General features: G+C 35.4%; 1 protein-coding gene across 1 annotated transcript in view; it reads left to right on the top strand.

The window, feature by feature from the left end:
- Positions 1-14,646, top strand: part of NMBR (neuromedin B receptor) — a 29,799-nt gene extending 15,153 nt beyond the window's left edge. The window contains exons 3-4 of the mRNA XM_043963147.1: positions 8,109-8,457; positions 13,219-14,646. Coding sequence (XP_043819082.1) covers positions 8,109-8,457; positions 13,219-13,620 — 751 coding nt within the window. The 3' untranslated portion in view covers positions 13,621-14,646. The remainder of the gene's footprint in view (positions 1-8,108; positions 8,458-13,218) is intronic.
- The last annotated feature ends 1,719 nt before the right edge of the window (positions 14,647-16,365 follow it).

The following is a 16,365-nucleotide window of genomic DNA, read 5'->3' as shown; positions in this document are numbered from 1 at the left end:
TTTATTAAACAGCCACTGTGTGAGGCTCTAAGGATACAAAGACAAAAATAAATGGTCCTTGCCCTCTTGCAGCTAACCCTATATAGAGAAATAATATATGTGCACATAAAAGTATATAGAAAAAAAAACATACAAAATGAATGCAAGATAATTTTGTGGGGGAGGCAGTAGCATTTGGGAGGATCAGGGAAAGTCTGATGTAGGAAATTACATTTCAGCCAAGCTTTGAAGGAAACTAAGGATTCTAACTGGAAGAGGTAAGGAGGGAGTGTATTGCAGGCATGGGTTACAGGCAGCCTGAAAAACTATGGAGATGGAAAACCTAGAATGCAGAATAGGGGAATGGTATGTGTGAAGGGATTTCATATAGGATTAGTCAATTCAGTGGATGAGGCATGGCAGGGATTACTTGTGGGTGATAGAAGACATCATGTGGATTCCAGTTGGGGTTAGCATGACTGGAACATAGGAGGAGAGCTAAGTATGCCAATTTGCCCCAAATTAACCCTACTCTAATTGGTTGCTCAGGTAAATAAATGAAGATTTGAGATATAGAGGCAATATAGCAGTCCACGAGGAACTCCTAAAAATGGAAGCTGTTTAGATCTGTTTTTTAAGATTCTGAAAGAGAATTGAAGGACCTAAATAGTGAAATACTTGAAATTATTGAAATTTGAAAGAAATAAAACAAAAATGTTTCTCACTTATTTAAGACATTTATATGTATTACATATTTAAATGTATAATATTAGATTGAAAACTAAAGGTAATTGTATACAGGTTATCATATGGCAAGTCAAGAGCAGAATATTTTTTAAAATAAAGGATATTTTCTATTTTAAGAAATAGTGGTGAATTCAGTCTTTCTTCTAAGCAAAATGATAAATTCTATTAGTACTTAAAGAAAAAAAAACAGCTTTGGCTTGTTGAACTGAACTATGAGGAATATCTCGCCATTCAAGAACCTCACATTCTCTAAGTAAAAAATGGCATCTTTGATTTCTTGCCTTCATAAATAAATGTAACCAATTTCAGTAATCAAAACCAACAGGCATGAAATTCACTCAAAACTAACTCTTTCTTCAGAATCCCTATTTCTATGAAGCATTTTCCAGGCACAGAAGTGCCCTCAGGACCACTTTCATAGATGAGACATTCAAACAATTCCAAATAACTGTCAGAAACTGTCAGTTCTACTCCCTTTAGTAAATAAAAATAACCTTTCAGAAGCCAGTTATTTGCTTAGTCCCTGTTTTGCACAGAACATGTGACAGTTCTAAGGCTCTTTTATGCCAGTGAAATTTGTTGGAATATCCCAATTTAATTTTTTTCACCATTAACACAAATAATATTTCCTTGGGGAGGGGGTCTCCATTCCTGGACTACTAATCAAATTTTAGGAAAAAGCCCAAAGTCATTGGCTTCTTGAAGGTAGCAGACAAATTGCTTTCATTGTACCTGTCAGACTGATGTCAAACAATTTGTGGAAAAACAGCTGGTCTCCACAACACAAAATGAAAATGGATAGAGGCCTGGACAATTGATTTAAGTTGAAGCTTTGCCCATTGCATGGATGACTTATCCTCTCTATTTAAATAATGAGTCATGCTAAACTTGGGGCAGGTATTTAAGTGGGCATAATGAAAAGCCACATGCTCAGAGTTAGATCCTAAATATTTCAGTTTTAGGGATAATAATAATAATAATAATGATAATACGTACTGTTTTTATAGGGTCTATGGTGATAACACACTTTGTAAACATGAAGTCACTTGATCAGAAGAGGCATACAATAATTTTCACTTAACAGATCAGGAGTCTGAAGCTCAGAGTATGCCAGGGTTGAAAGAGTATAGAACTTGGTGTCTGAAAACTAGAGTTCAAATCTTGATTCTTTTTGTCACCTACTAGCTGAGTTACCTTAAGCAAGTCACTTTATATTTCTGGGTTTATTCCTAAACTGAAAGATTGGGTTTGGGTGATGGTTTATATGAAGTTCAAAGTCCCTACCAAAGCAAATATTCTATGATTCTATAAATGCTATCCCCCAAGTACCTTCAAAAGAATGGATATATTCCTTGCATGAGCCTTTTCTTCAAAGCCATCACAAGGCAGGGAAGGCATCCAATTCATTTGAAGTAAATTTATGGACAGCTAACTTCAGATAAGGAAAATTTAAGGCAAAATAAAATAGGTTTTTCTCCCACTTGAGAAGTCCCATCCACTTCCCCCCCCCCAAAAAAACCAATAAAACAACACCTATAATAACATTGCTTCTCCTATTCTGATATATGAATTATTTTTTTCATACAGGCTGATATCCTTTTTTCTAATTAGAAATCAATGCTTAAACTATTCTTTTTGCCCAAGATGCACTTGACCCTCTTCACCAATCCAAGTCCCTCCCACTCTTTAGTGACATTAGGTTCAAACCTATAACTTAGTGGGCTTCAGATAACTGGAATGTGTAGTAGAAGGGGGATGTGTGGAGTAGTGCCTTGAATGAGAACATGGCTATTCTCTCTGGATTCACAAAATTAGTTATTACCAACTAAAAATGCTTCTTGTATTGTGAAACAAATAAGCATTAGTTGAAGCCTTTCCTCCTACTTATTGTGTTCCTGACCTTTTTCTGGGAAGGATACATTGTCCTTGACCCCAGAGCACATTTTCCTCATCCATCCTCTGTTGCCAGATTTTTGACTTTGTCTTTTGTCCTGGCTTATTGGTTCCTCAATAGATCCTTAGGAGAGAATTGTGCTTGGCAAATCCTATTAAATTCAAACAAACATTATTAAGTACCTAATATTAAAAGGTGTTATGCTAGGTATAGAGGATAGGAAATAAAAATTAAAAAAAAATTTCTGCTTTCAAGTAGAAGCAATGTGACCAGTAGATAGAGAGATTTGAGTTCAGGAAAATGTGATTCCATATAAGTCAAACAGTCAATTAATATTTTAAGGCTCTTATTGTGCATCAGGCTCCGTGCTAAGATCTAGGAATACCAAGAAAGTTAAAAGACAGTCTCTTCTCTCAAGGAGTTCCCAGTCTAATGGTGGGGGGGGCAATATGTAGACAACTATGTAAAAATAAAACATGTGCAGGAAAAACTAGAGCTAATCAACAGAATTGACATCAGCATTAAGGGATAATGGGAAAAACATTTTGTAAAAGGTAGGATTTTTAGCTGGGTCTTAAAGGAATTCAAGGAAACCAGGAAGCAAAAATGAGAAAGGAAATAATTCCAGGAATTAGGGACAGATAGTGAAAATGCCCAGAGTCTGGAGATGGAGAATCTTGGGCAGGGAATAGCATGAGGACGATGTCTGTATCATGGTGTATCTGGGAGGAAGTAAAGTGTAAGAAGACTGTAAAGGCCAAGCATGAACAGCTTTGAATGCTAATCAGACTATTTTATATTTGATCCTGAAGTTGATAGAGTCACTTAACCTATCAGTGACTCAGTTTCCTCACCTGCAAAATAGAAATACTAGTGTCATAAAGAGAATTTCTGGTCTAACTTTTGTTGAAAGTGAATTTTGGGAGAATATAACTTATTCCATTTTGTTCAGTATTCTTCATTTTGTTGTGTTGACCTCTGTGAATTGCAAGATCAACTACAACAGCTGATTCCCCTTCAGTGTCTTTTCTGTTCCTCCAACTGATGCAAAAAACTCACCTTAATTGCGAAAAAGGAAAAAATAAAACAAGAAAAGGAGGATTTAGTCTCTAGAATGTCTTCCTTCCTTATCTCACCTGATAGGTAGTTCCCTTTGATTTAGTGAAACTAGTTATACTAAAAATACAGTCTCTTATCTGTCCTGTGTAGCTATTGATATACACTTTCCTAAACAAACACACTTTTTTCTTTGTCTAACTAGTTGGAGCATAATGAACAGCCATCTTGTTGATGGTTTGTTTGATGTAATGTATAAATACTGCTAGCTGAATTGTGAATAACATACATTCCCATCAACTGCTGTCAAAGTATGTTGCGCTTTAAATATAAGAAATGTCTGTTTCTATGATTAATTCTATCTTATTGGCATTAATTAGATGAATTGATGAGGAAATTCATGCAACACTACTTCACTGAATTATTGTGAGGAACAAAAGACATAATGTGTATAAAGTATTTGTAAACTTTAATTTGAGCTATTATTATCAGATGGTAATTTTGCAGAGCAATTGCTAAATCTAGTCTCCTTCTCAACTCTGAAAGTCAGGAAATACATTTTGCTAAGTCCTCTCTTCCATTAGTTTTCCCCTACTACTTTGAGCCCACATTTATGTTTTCTTTTTATGAATATCCATGAGAGGCAGTATGGCCTAGTAGGCTGGTTTTGGACTTAGAAAATATTGCAGGGCTTCATGTCTACCTCTGACACATTTTGTGACCATTACCATATCAAATAATCTCTCAGTGCCTCACACAACTATTGAAGGCCATAATCAATCAGCCAATCAATAAAAAACCCTTTTTAAACTCCTACTATGCACTAGTTACTGTGTTAAGTTCTGGAGATACAAAAAGAGGCAAAAGATATTTCCTGATCTCAAGGAGTTCATAATTTAAAATTAGACATGAGTTTTTGGGAGGGTAGTTCCTCATTATGTGTTAGGCTGATGAAATCACATTATTCTCTCCCATATCATCACCAAAACTAAAAACAACAACTCTTGTATTATCTAATGGGGATGAGGTGAGGAATGAGATGTTCTGGAGAAACATCTTGGTGTAGTGGATAGAGAGCTAGACTTGAAGCCAGAAGGACTGACTTTTAAGTTGACTGTTTCAATACTCTGGGCAGCTCTCTAGGCCTCTCAGTTTCAGGGAAAGTGCCAACCTACATTAGTTGAAGTTGTTTCCCCACTCACAAGTTCCCAATGAAGATAAAATTAATAGTCGCATTCCTCTCTGTCAGGGTCCTCTGGAAAATTAGATATAGTCTTGTGGAACAAATTAATTTTGGAGAATCTGATTGTGATTTCCTCGATAGAGAAAGCTTCCTCTAACAATGCAAGTGGGCAATTAATCTGCCATTCATAAAAGTTGAAATACCAATGTTAATTATCATTCTAATATCTAAAAACTTGTAAATTGCTAAAATAATCTGATATGCTCTTTCTTTTTGAAACACTTATTAAAAGATTTTGTATTTTAATCTGACTTAAAGTACTGACAAAGTACCAATATCTAGAGAAGAGAATACTTATGGTCTTTCCCAGAAGTTTAGCAGGTCAATGGAAGTCATAAGTATGTGATACATGTATAACTGAAGATGTAAAATGGCAAGTTTTAATTTAGAGAAATGTAGAGATGAATGCAATGAAATGATTTTCCAAGCAGAAAGGAATTTAAAAGATGAAATATTTTCATTAACTTTTAGAAATTATGATTAAATCAAGTTATACTATGTTCATACCAAACAGAAATGGTAGGCAAGTTTCAACAAAAGGATTATTAAAATTTCAATACATACATTGTATTTCTACTTTTTCCTTTTTCCATTTTTTTTGTTTCTCATTTGTTAAAATTGGAACTATTTTACTTTTATTTGTATGAATGAAAACAGCCCTCTGCACATATAAAAATATCTTATTATTTATATATGAGGTAGTTTGGGGACTGTCATTCATACATTTTTCCCATAAATGTCTGAAGGAAACCTGATTGATTATATCTATTTTCATTTGTATTATATTCCTTCAGATTAAAAAAAATACTTTCACAGAGACAGATTCTTTTGAAGCAAAAGATATATACATAAAACACTCTTCAGATTATAAAACAGGGTTGCATTGCCATCCTGAGGTTGAGTCTCTCATAAATTATCTGTTCTCAGATTTGCTTTCTAACATTTTTGAATCCATATTATACTTACAAAAGACATCACATTGGTCTCAGCATCCCAAAGATATCTATCTATTCCTCAACATTATGGCTCAATACTCTCTCAGCTCACCCCTCTCCCATTGTTGTGCAAGCTTCTAACCTCTCAGGCAGTTATAACCTAACCCCTAACTGAGTACCTATGGTGGCATCTGAGCTGGTACCTTTGGCATTTACCACCCTTTCTCTTCCCCCAACCAGTTTATATACCAGGAAAAAAGCAAAAGCAGTGATAGGATCAAAACAGTTTTGAGACCACTGCCTTAGAAAACAGAATAGAAATCTAGGTCTCAATTAAACTTGAGAATATGGAATCAGGAAGAACATGGATCTGAGATTAGCTACTGATTTTTTTTTTTTAAATTTGAGTTTGAACCTTTATTGCTGAATTTTTCTTAACTACAGCTTTAAATAGTTGTAAAGTACAGTCATATTTCAATGATCTGTTTATAATATTTGACCTCAAAGTATGCTTCAACTTTTTATTTACATGATAAAGCAGGTGATAAAGTCCTTCATTAATATCTATTATTCATTTAGTTCCGTAATTCATTCAAGAGGAGGCATCTAACTGCCTCTCTCCCACTCCCTTGTCATAAACTATAAATAGAGCAAATTAAGGCAGAAAAAGGGCAATACTACTTAGGTTGGTGCTAAGAAGGGATGCTATCTCCAGGAAGAGGTGAAGGCATTTTTCTTCCCCTTGGAAATCAGGGGAGAGTTCTATGCACAGTATAGTGACATTTTTATACATCACAATGCACTGACTTAATGATTTAAGAAATATTATGAATTTCCAGGATGTTGTTGTTGTTTAGTTGTTTTTCAGTTGTATTCAACCCTTTGTGATCCCATTTGGAGTTTTCTTGGCAATGTGGGGACCAATTTTTAATTGGGGAGTGTTAGCTAAATGGCTTGCTACAATATTGGGGCAAGGAAGGAGACCAGCAGCCTCCCTCAAAACAGAGCAGGATTTATTTAACAAGAATGAACTTTAAAAAAAACACACAAACAGGATCAGTAGGATTAAGGGAAAGGAAATAAAATGGGGAAAGGGAAATTATACAACCTGGATAACACCACCACTCAGGAATCAGCTGAGAATACATAGCAGTGTCTTCCAGCGACTTCCAGCTTCCAGCTTCCAGCTAGAATGGGGGAGGGGGGGAACCTCTCTTCTTCCCAGCACACCCCACACAGCCCCCAGCCAATTGGCTGGCCACTCTGACAGTCACATGACTGCCCTCACTAGGCTTCCAATCATTATAATTTTGCCAGGCCCATGTAGGCATCGGTGAGTGGTGACGTGAGGTGCCGGCACCATGGCAACAGCTACAACCAGTGGGTGGAGCACCCTGCGGTTTGTGGAGACCCAGGCCAGTGCCCGCCGAGGTTTTTTTTTTTTAATTCTAGCCAAAAGATGGGGTCATAAAAACCTCAAACAACAATTAATTCTTTACAGCAAAGATATTGGAGTACTTTGTAATTTCTGTTTCCAGCTCATTTTACAAATGAGAAAACGGAGGCAAACATGGTTAAGTGACTTGACCAGGGTTACACAGCTAGTCAGTGTCTGAGGTCACATTTGAACTCAGGAAGATATCTTCCTAACTTCAGGCTCAGGACTCTGGGTCACCTAGCTACTCCTTTAGGCTATTAGACATAGTCAAATGCAAATACCAAAATATATTAAGGCAGTTAGGTGGTATATTGGATAGAGTTCTGGACTTAGATTCAAACTCAGAATAATTTGAGTCCAAATCTTGCCTCTCATACTAGTTATATGACCATAGGCAAGTCACTTGCCTCTGATTTCCTCAGTTTATTCATCTATAAAATGGGTATAATGATAGACTCTCCTGATGATCAAATTAGATAATATAGGTAAAGTGCTTTATAAACTTTAAAGTGCTATATAAATGTGAACCATTATTATATATTAACAATTCTTGAATTGCTGCAATTTTTGATTATCTGCACTATTCTGCTCCTCCATTTAGTGTGCTTGATTAACAATTGAATCTAGAACTTGTAACATGTTTAATCTCTTACTAACAAATAGTGAAAAATGATGTAAATGTGGACAAATGAGGAGTGAAAGACCTAGACAATTCACAAACTGGAAAATATGTTTCTTAATAGTGGAGCATTGACTTGTCTTACATGTGTTTAGAAGAAATTTGTAAAATAAAATAAAAATCTGTTTTCTTTCCAGATATAAAGCCATTGTGAATCCCATGGATATCCAAACATCAGGTGCAGTCCTGTGGACCTGTGTGAAAGCCATTGGCATATGGGTAATTTCTGTGCTGTTAGCAGTTCCTGAAGCAGTGTTCTCTGAAGTAGCCCACATCACTAGTATGGATAACGGCAGCTTCACAGCGTGTATGCCATACCCACAGACTGATGAGTTACACCCAAAGATCCACTCAGTGATGATTTTCTTGGTCTATTTCCTCATACCCCTTGTTATCATAAGTATTTATTATTACCACATTGCAAAAACATTAATCAAAAGTGCACACAACATCCCTGGAGAATACAATGAGCATTCTAAAAAACAGGTAAGAAATGGGGTGGGAATAAGTACTATATACTAGTAATTATTTTTCACTTTACCTACTAAGCTCAGAAAACTGGGAGTGAATGAATAAATGAATGAATGGAAAATCATTTAGTAAGTGCTTCCTATGTGCAAAGCATTGGAGATATATAGTATAGTGTCTGTTCTAATGGATCTCACATTCTAAGGAGGTGGTGGGAGGTAGAATATACATATAAGTGATTTCAGTTACAAGTCAGATGTAAGGGTTCCATTGTTCTTTGGATGAAATAGCAGAATAGATGTAGAGCCTTCTAGGTTAGTACATAGATGGATTATATATTTACTCAATGTGATGTGATTTAAAGTGCTTAGGAGATCTTACCTGCCTTCCCCATCTCCCCAAATGTGGCATGCACTCCTGTCATAAGGTTTAAAATTCTACTTTTAGAAATTAATTTCCCAGGGTGAGTGTCTTATTTTTTATTTGTAAATGTCTTGGTGAGAGAGGGTTGGCATGTAACAGTGTTAGTCATAGTTATTCTGGATATTAGTTTAATCAGGTTTTTTTTCTCAGAGCAGCTAGCTGAAATTCAGGTGGGAAATTAGAGTTTTATTGAAGAATAAGGGATAGAAAAAGAAAGTTCATTTTAGAGCATGGGCACTGTCTGGGGAAGGAAGTATAAGTGGGGTGACAGTGTGAGAGTTGCTAGGCAGCCTGAAGGTAATATGAAAGTGCTGGACACCAAGGAGAAGTAAGTGGCAGGAGATGAAAAGGGGCTAAGAGTGAATTTTGACACTGCATAATTTTACTTAGTTGGCCCTGAATTTCCACAGTAAAAAAAACATTTTTTTTTGGTGGGGCAATGGGTTGTGACTTACCCAGGGTCACACAGCTAGCAAGTGTCAAGTATCTGAGGCCAGATTTGAACTCAGGTCCTCCTGAATCCAAGGCTGGTGCTTTGTCCACTGCACCATTCAGCTGCCCCAAAACACATTTTTAAAAAAGTAAATCTTCAAATAACTTGCCATTAAGAGCATTACTAACAGGAACCAATCATATTTATTTTATACACACACACACACACACACACACACACACACACACACACACACACACACACACTCCCCACACCACTAGAAACCAGGGCTTCAAAGGGCACCCTTATATGTAAACATGGAGAGAGAAATCTATCAGTTTCCATAGGTTGGGGCAAATTATCTCTGCTTGTTCTTTGCTTGAGAGAAGAATTGAGTTGATTTAGATTATTTTGAATTGGTTGGAATACAAATAAATAAAAGAAAAATGGATGGATTCTGAGAAATACTGAAATTGTATTATCAAAATTTGGTTTCTCAAGTAGGGGGTTTTAATCACAACTTTTTTCATGCTGGGTCTCAATGATATTCTTTTTTTATTGAAAAGTGAAAATTTCATTTCAGACAATCACAGAATTGCTTTTAAGCATCTGGATATTTGGTACTATAAAAGCAAAGTATATAGTTGAATTGTTCTTTTCTACCCAGATCTGGAATAATGGGAATATTACCATTAACTAACTTTTTACTCTATGATATTAAATAACATTGATATGCCACTTTTTCCATAATAACTCTGCTGTTGGTAATGTAAGAATTGCTATTTCCATTTTATTTTCCATTAGAGAAGAATGAAGCACAATGTGTTAAATTGACTTTTGCAGGGTCATATCTAGTGTCGGAGCTGAGATTTGAACCCAGTACTCTTTCTCCTTTATTATATTGTCTTTCTTCTGCTTTCTAGTCTTATGGTTGCCCCAGGAAAGGAAATTTGGTCTTTTATACTACAATGGCAATTTAGATGAGCAGTTTGCAAATTATTGCCAACAGAACTCAAAATTCACTGGCCTCAAATTGTGTATCCTCCACAAAGGGTATTCTATATGGAGATTCCTTGCTCATAGAACTTCTTTCCTAACCTGGGCAATTCTTCTCTTTGGTGCCCAGGAAGATGTACAGCTAGCAGCATCAAAATCATAGAATATGTATTTGTCAACCAAATCAATCAAGTAGTAAGAAAATATATCTAAAGAGCCTATTATGTGTCAAGGCACCATGTTAGATTCTGGGAAATACAAAGAAATTAGAGGCATGACTTCTACCCAAAGAATGTTATGATATATCTGGGAAAATAAGATATAGATGTAAAGATTACTCATCAACAAGTTATGGTACTCAATTAGATCATTTCTATAGGTGCACTCTTTTTCTAACAATCTGTAAAATTATTATTTTATTCTGTAGACAATGAAAATTCAGCAGAAAGAGAGATCAGTGTGGGACAGGGAACTTTTGGACTTTATCCTATAAAATAATTTTAAGGCAGCAAAATTTTTTATTTCTTAAAATGACTCATCAAAAAAATTAAAAATGCAAATTACCAGCTACAAAATCATTCCAAGTCAAACCAGGTTTCTTAGAGCAAGCAATATGAGTCTAAAGGTAAAAGCCCCATAGGTTTCTCTCTTTTCCTCTTCTCTGGAAGAATGCTAGACCTCTTGGGAGAAAAGGGGTTTTGCATGAGACAGATCTTGAGTAATCTTCCAGGGAAGTATCACCCCACCTTCAGGAATGGTTGCATCAGTCAAGAGCTCATGAAGTTCCTGTTCATTTTGAATGACTTGTTGGATATTCATGCAGTGTGCAGTAATTGAGACTTTTTTGTTTGTCTAAGCAGCACTACCAGATAGTTCCAGTAACTCTACTGTCAAGTATTAAATCATAGCAACCAGAAATATAGGGGTTGAAATTGAAGTAGTAATTACTGAGCAGAAGATGTATGAGGTAGAGTTGATATTAATTAACTTGGATTAGAGGTACTGCTTTCTCTAAATCTGAATTTGGTTTGTTAGTGAAATAGGCAACAGAAGCACAATTTTAAAATTGGCATCTTCAACTGGAAGGAAGCTTGGTATAAAGAATAGTCAGCTGGCCTTGGAGTCAAAAATGCATATTCAAATCTTTCTTCTGATATAAACTGATTGTGGGCAAGTCACCCAGAGCTTTTGGTGCCTTAGATGAGGACTTTTTTTTTCATTTTGTTTTTGAGATGAGGATTTCTTAAACTTTTTCCACTAGCTACCCTGTTTCACCAGAGAAATTGTTACACAACTCTGTGATGGCACATGCAGTGCAAAGAAGTGTGCATGTTGTGTGTTCAGAGCCAAGGCCACAGAGACCCCCACATTCAGTTATATGATCCCATATAGGGTTGTCTCCCATAGTTTAAGAAGCTAGGCCTTAGATAACTCTCTAAGAGGATATTAGGAGAAGTTGCTAACATGTATACGGAAATAACTTCACTGGATTTCCCTACACCAAGAAAATCACAGATCTGAACATATTCCACTCGAAAGTACCTAGTAACTCAAGGAAAAGTCTTCTTGGTAGCAGTACCTTTTCTCAATTTGCTACACAGCTCTTATTTTAAAATTCTAGGACAGAAATAATCAAAATGTCAGAAACTAGGTGGAAGAAAATGATTTAGAGATAAAATAAAAGAAACAGTCAATTCCTTCCCCACACTGACCTCCCAGAGGACCAGGTTCATGGAGACTTTCCAGAAAATAATTACCTTCAAAATGCATGCTACAGTGAAATGAAAGGAAACTCATTTTGATTTTTCTTAGATTTAAAACATTTATTTTTTAAACTATTTTAAAGTTGTGGAATATTTGACAATTTTCACAGGTCAATTATATACATACACACATACTATATATATACATACATATATATTATATATGTGTATATGTGTGTGTGTATATATGCGTGTGTATGTGTATATATATATATATATATATATATGTGTGTGTGTGTGTGTGTGTGTGTGTGTATACAGACACATATATATATACAGGTAGCAAGATGTGGGAAAGAAGGTGAATTTAGAGTAAAAAGATCACAAATCATAGATTTAGGGCTAGAAGAGACTTTAGAAGTCATTTAATTCAACACCTTCATTTTACCTATAAGGAAACCAGTTTACATGAATTGACTAAAATCACTCAGGTAGTAAGTGGTGGAACCTGGATTTGAACTCGTTCTGAGGCTCTAAGTCAACCCTCTTACTACTGCACTATTCCATATGACCATTGCCAAGTCGCTCAAGTTCTTTGAAATTCAAATTCCTCTTCTCTAAAATAGAGATAATAATGCTTCCATCTCTGAAAGTTCCTGGGAAGAAAGAGCTTTGAAAACTCTAAAGGGCTCCATCAGTGTATAATATTATTAGATGACTGTTTGGAAGGGTGAGGATTTAAAAAAATAATTTTACTTTAAAAGCCTCTTCTATTTTTCATATTCAGACTACTCTTGTGCCTGAAAAATGCCCAAGTTTGTTTAGTTTTCATGCCTCATTAATTGGGTGAATTTAACTTAAAGAGAGATAATTTGTTAATAGTTGGAGGCTTGAGAAAAAGAAAAAACACTTAAACACAAAGGAGCTTTGAAAGATTGTGGATTGGAAATGTAAAGCCTTAGACATTTACTTGTGATTTATCATCTTAGTGTATGCAAACTGTTAAATATAACTGGTAAAGGCAATGTTAAGTGCTGTGATTAAGCTAAGAGATTTCACAGCAATGCCAGTTGCCACTGATGAAGGGAAATTATTGTTTTGCTGATGTAATTTGGATGCATTGTCATAGCAAGGTCCACTTCATTTATATCAATGATTGTTATGTTGGAGGTAGACTTGATTTGATTCTGCTCATCTGGCTGATTATTTCTCTTCTATTTTCAGATGGAAACACGAAAACGCCTGGCTAAAATTGTCCTGGTCTTTGTGGGCTGCTTTGTGCTCTGTTGGTTTCCAAATCATGTGCTCTACATGTATCGGTCTTTTAACTACAAAGAAATTGACCCATCCCTTGGCCATATGATCATCACCTTAGTGGCCAGAGTGCTGAGCTTCTGCAACTCTTGCGTCAACCCATTTGCTCTTTACCTGCTCAGTGAGAGCTTCAGGAGACATTTTAATAGTCAGCTGTGTTGTGGGAGGAAGGCCTATAGGGAGAGATCTACCAGCTACTTACTTAGTTCCTCTGCTGTGCGGATGACTTCTTTCAAAAGCAATGCTAAGAACACAGTGACCAATTCTGCCTTCCTGAATGGGCACAGCATGAAACAGGAAATGAATCTGTGATTCCAGTTATTTGACTCACTATCTTGAAAGAACCCATTCTTTCTATATCATTGCTGAGCTGAGCAGGACCAAACAATTCCCTCCTTATTCCTATGTTCTTTCAGTTATTTCATTAGAGGATTGATTGCTGTTGACTCAGAAAAGGCAAGACAAACAAAACAAGTATTTTTCTCTGAATGAATCCTTTAATTACATTCAACACATGGATTGCCCACATAGAGAAAGACTGAAGATCAGTTTAAAATATTTTCCATGCTCTCAACCTGCATTGTCCCCCCACCAAAAAAAAAAAAAAATCCCAGCCTGATATAACACAATATTACAAACTGTAGGATTTAAGCTAATGCTATAGATAACTGCAGAATCTTCTCTTTAGAAGTGTTTTTCTTGGAAATATGACATGAATTTCTATTTCTTAAGATATTCCACAAGGGGTTACATAATACTGAGATTTAGTTTTTTTCAGAGACTTGCTATTTCAGATATAGGTTACATTTACAGATGTTTACTTTGGGGACTTTTAAAAATAGTGCCAATATATGCACAAAACGAAAGTCATTTCAAAATTTGGACCCAAATTCTAAGTGGTGATAATAGATATTGAAAATTCAGTGAATGTGTCAGCATAAAATGCATCTCTGACCTTCAGAAATTTGGCTTCTAAGATGATGTGATACATTTTTTTAAAACACAGTAAAAAAATAACAACGATAATTCACTTAACAATGTAATAGCATAATGGTTAGTACCATCTATACTAAACAGTAGAATTCTTTGGTGATGAGTTGCTCCTGTGGGTATGATTAAGCACATATATGCCATCCCTCAAGAACAATAGTTATGGGGGTTGTGCAGTTCATGTCAGCTTCTGAGCAAAAAAAGAAAAAAGTTAAAAAAATCTGTAGTCTGATCAATTTCTTTTATGTTTCACATCTCATAGGATCATAGATTTAGAGGCAGAATGTACTTTAAAGGTTATCTAGTACAACTTCATCATTTTATAAATATGGAAACTGAGACCTAGAGAGATTCAGTGACTTTACAAAAGGCCACATAAGGAACAAGTAGGTGAGTCAAAATTTGAACCTAGGTCCTCTGATTCCAAATTCAGAATGCTATCCACTATAAGATACTACCTCACAATGTGCTGTGAATTGACATCCTTTTTAGAATTTGAAAGCAAATCTGGTATTAACTAAATGATCCAGCCTCCAATCATGAATTAGAAAGCCTTGCCTTTGAAACAACCCATTTTAAGTCATTGCTGTTTTCAAATTACTATAGCAGAAGGGAGTTAGATTATTTAAGTAGCAAAGATGGTAGTGGCAGGGGACTGTAGGGCTGATAGTAACACCTAGTGTCCCTATAGCTTATCAGAAGAAATAGAGTTGTTGACTTTTATCTTATTCAAACGTTGTGAGCAATCAAGTGGTCATTTCAAGTGATGAACTCACTACCTCACTAAGTATTCAATATTCATGTAGTTCTAATTGCTTGGAAATTCTTCCTTATAATTTAGCTGAAATCTTCCTACTTAAAATTAATCTTAGTTTTGTCTTGTGAATACACATAAAGGCCCAAACTTGGGTTGAAAACCCCACTGCATAAATATAGAATTAGAGAGATATCTGCTATGTACACTATTTTTCTTTTTGACCACCATAAATTCTTAGGGACAAATGGCCCCTATCTCTTTAGGTGCCTGAACTTCTGCTTGACCAGCCACTTGCTCCTCATTAGTCAGAATTAACTCCATATTAACACTTCACTAAATTCCTTTACTTTGTGGGAACAAATTTTTATAAAACTAAGGATTTATTTCTTATAGAATTTTGTGGAATGATGTTTTGGCAGATGTTTGTGCAGTTTAAATCCCCTATAAATAGTATATTTGGCCACTGTACCAATTCTTTGGTATGTATCAATAATTCATTATCCATTTCCTCCATCCATCAGGGTGGTCTGGATTACATTCACATGAAATAATGTGTTTTTCTTTTCTTATATCTTCACTCAAATGTTTGATTCCATATTTTAGGTTCCTGTATTTCTATGTAGGTATATACTTTGAACAACAATGCTACTGTATTGCCCTTTAAATTGGATCTATTTCCTTAAAATTCACTTCAACAATTATTAAGTGACTTCTCTATACAAAGCACCCTCTTAGGCACTGCGGATACAGAGAAAAAAAATGAAATTGCCTCAGAAATTAACATTTTTCAGAAGTGAATTCTTTCCCACCAAGGCTCAACAATACATATTAGGGTATTTATCATTATGTATTGAAATTTCAATATACTTTATTATTTATATTTTGTGCTGTTAAACATCTAAAGATGTCAGAGTTTTCTTCTGTCCCTATTCATGGTTGTTTTCTTCTGTGAAAAATGGAATATCTCAACTTTGTTACACAAAGCCCTCTTTTTATTATATTTTGTATTCCCTGTAGGAATAGGTTTATAATTTATTTGAGGTTTTTTCCCCCCTTCTCTCTTTCATTTTTCATTTTTAAACTCTCTTGATCAGATCAGCAAGCCTCTGGCCATATATAGTTTTCTCAAATCTCATGAAATGTCCTTCATCCTTAGTCAAGAATTTGTCATTCCAGTATCTTAAGCTATGATCTGAAAAATTAATTCTTGCTCTTTGAAAAGATCTTCATTCATAGCCAGCTGTTGACTTTACATAGCCTCCTCTCTTCCAAATTCACATCCTTCAGTTCACATGTTATGGCTTATATCC

Source organism: Dromiciops gliroides, chromosome 4, assembly GCF_019393635.1.
Source record: "Dromiciops gliroides isolate mDroGli1 chromosome 4, mDroGli1.pri, whole genome shotgun sequence".
Classification (NCBI taxonomy): Eukaryota; Metazoa; Chordata; class Mammalia; order Microbiotheria; family Microbiotheriidae; genus Dromiciops; species Dromiciops gliroides.
This window is presented reverse-complemented; position numbering and strand designations above follow the sequence as displayed.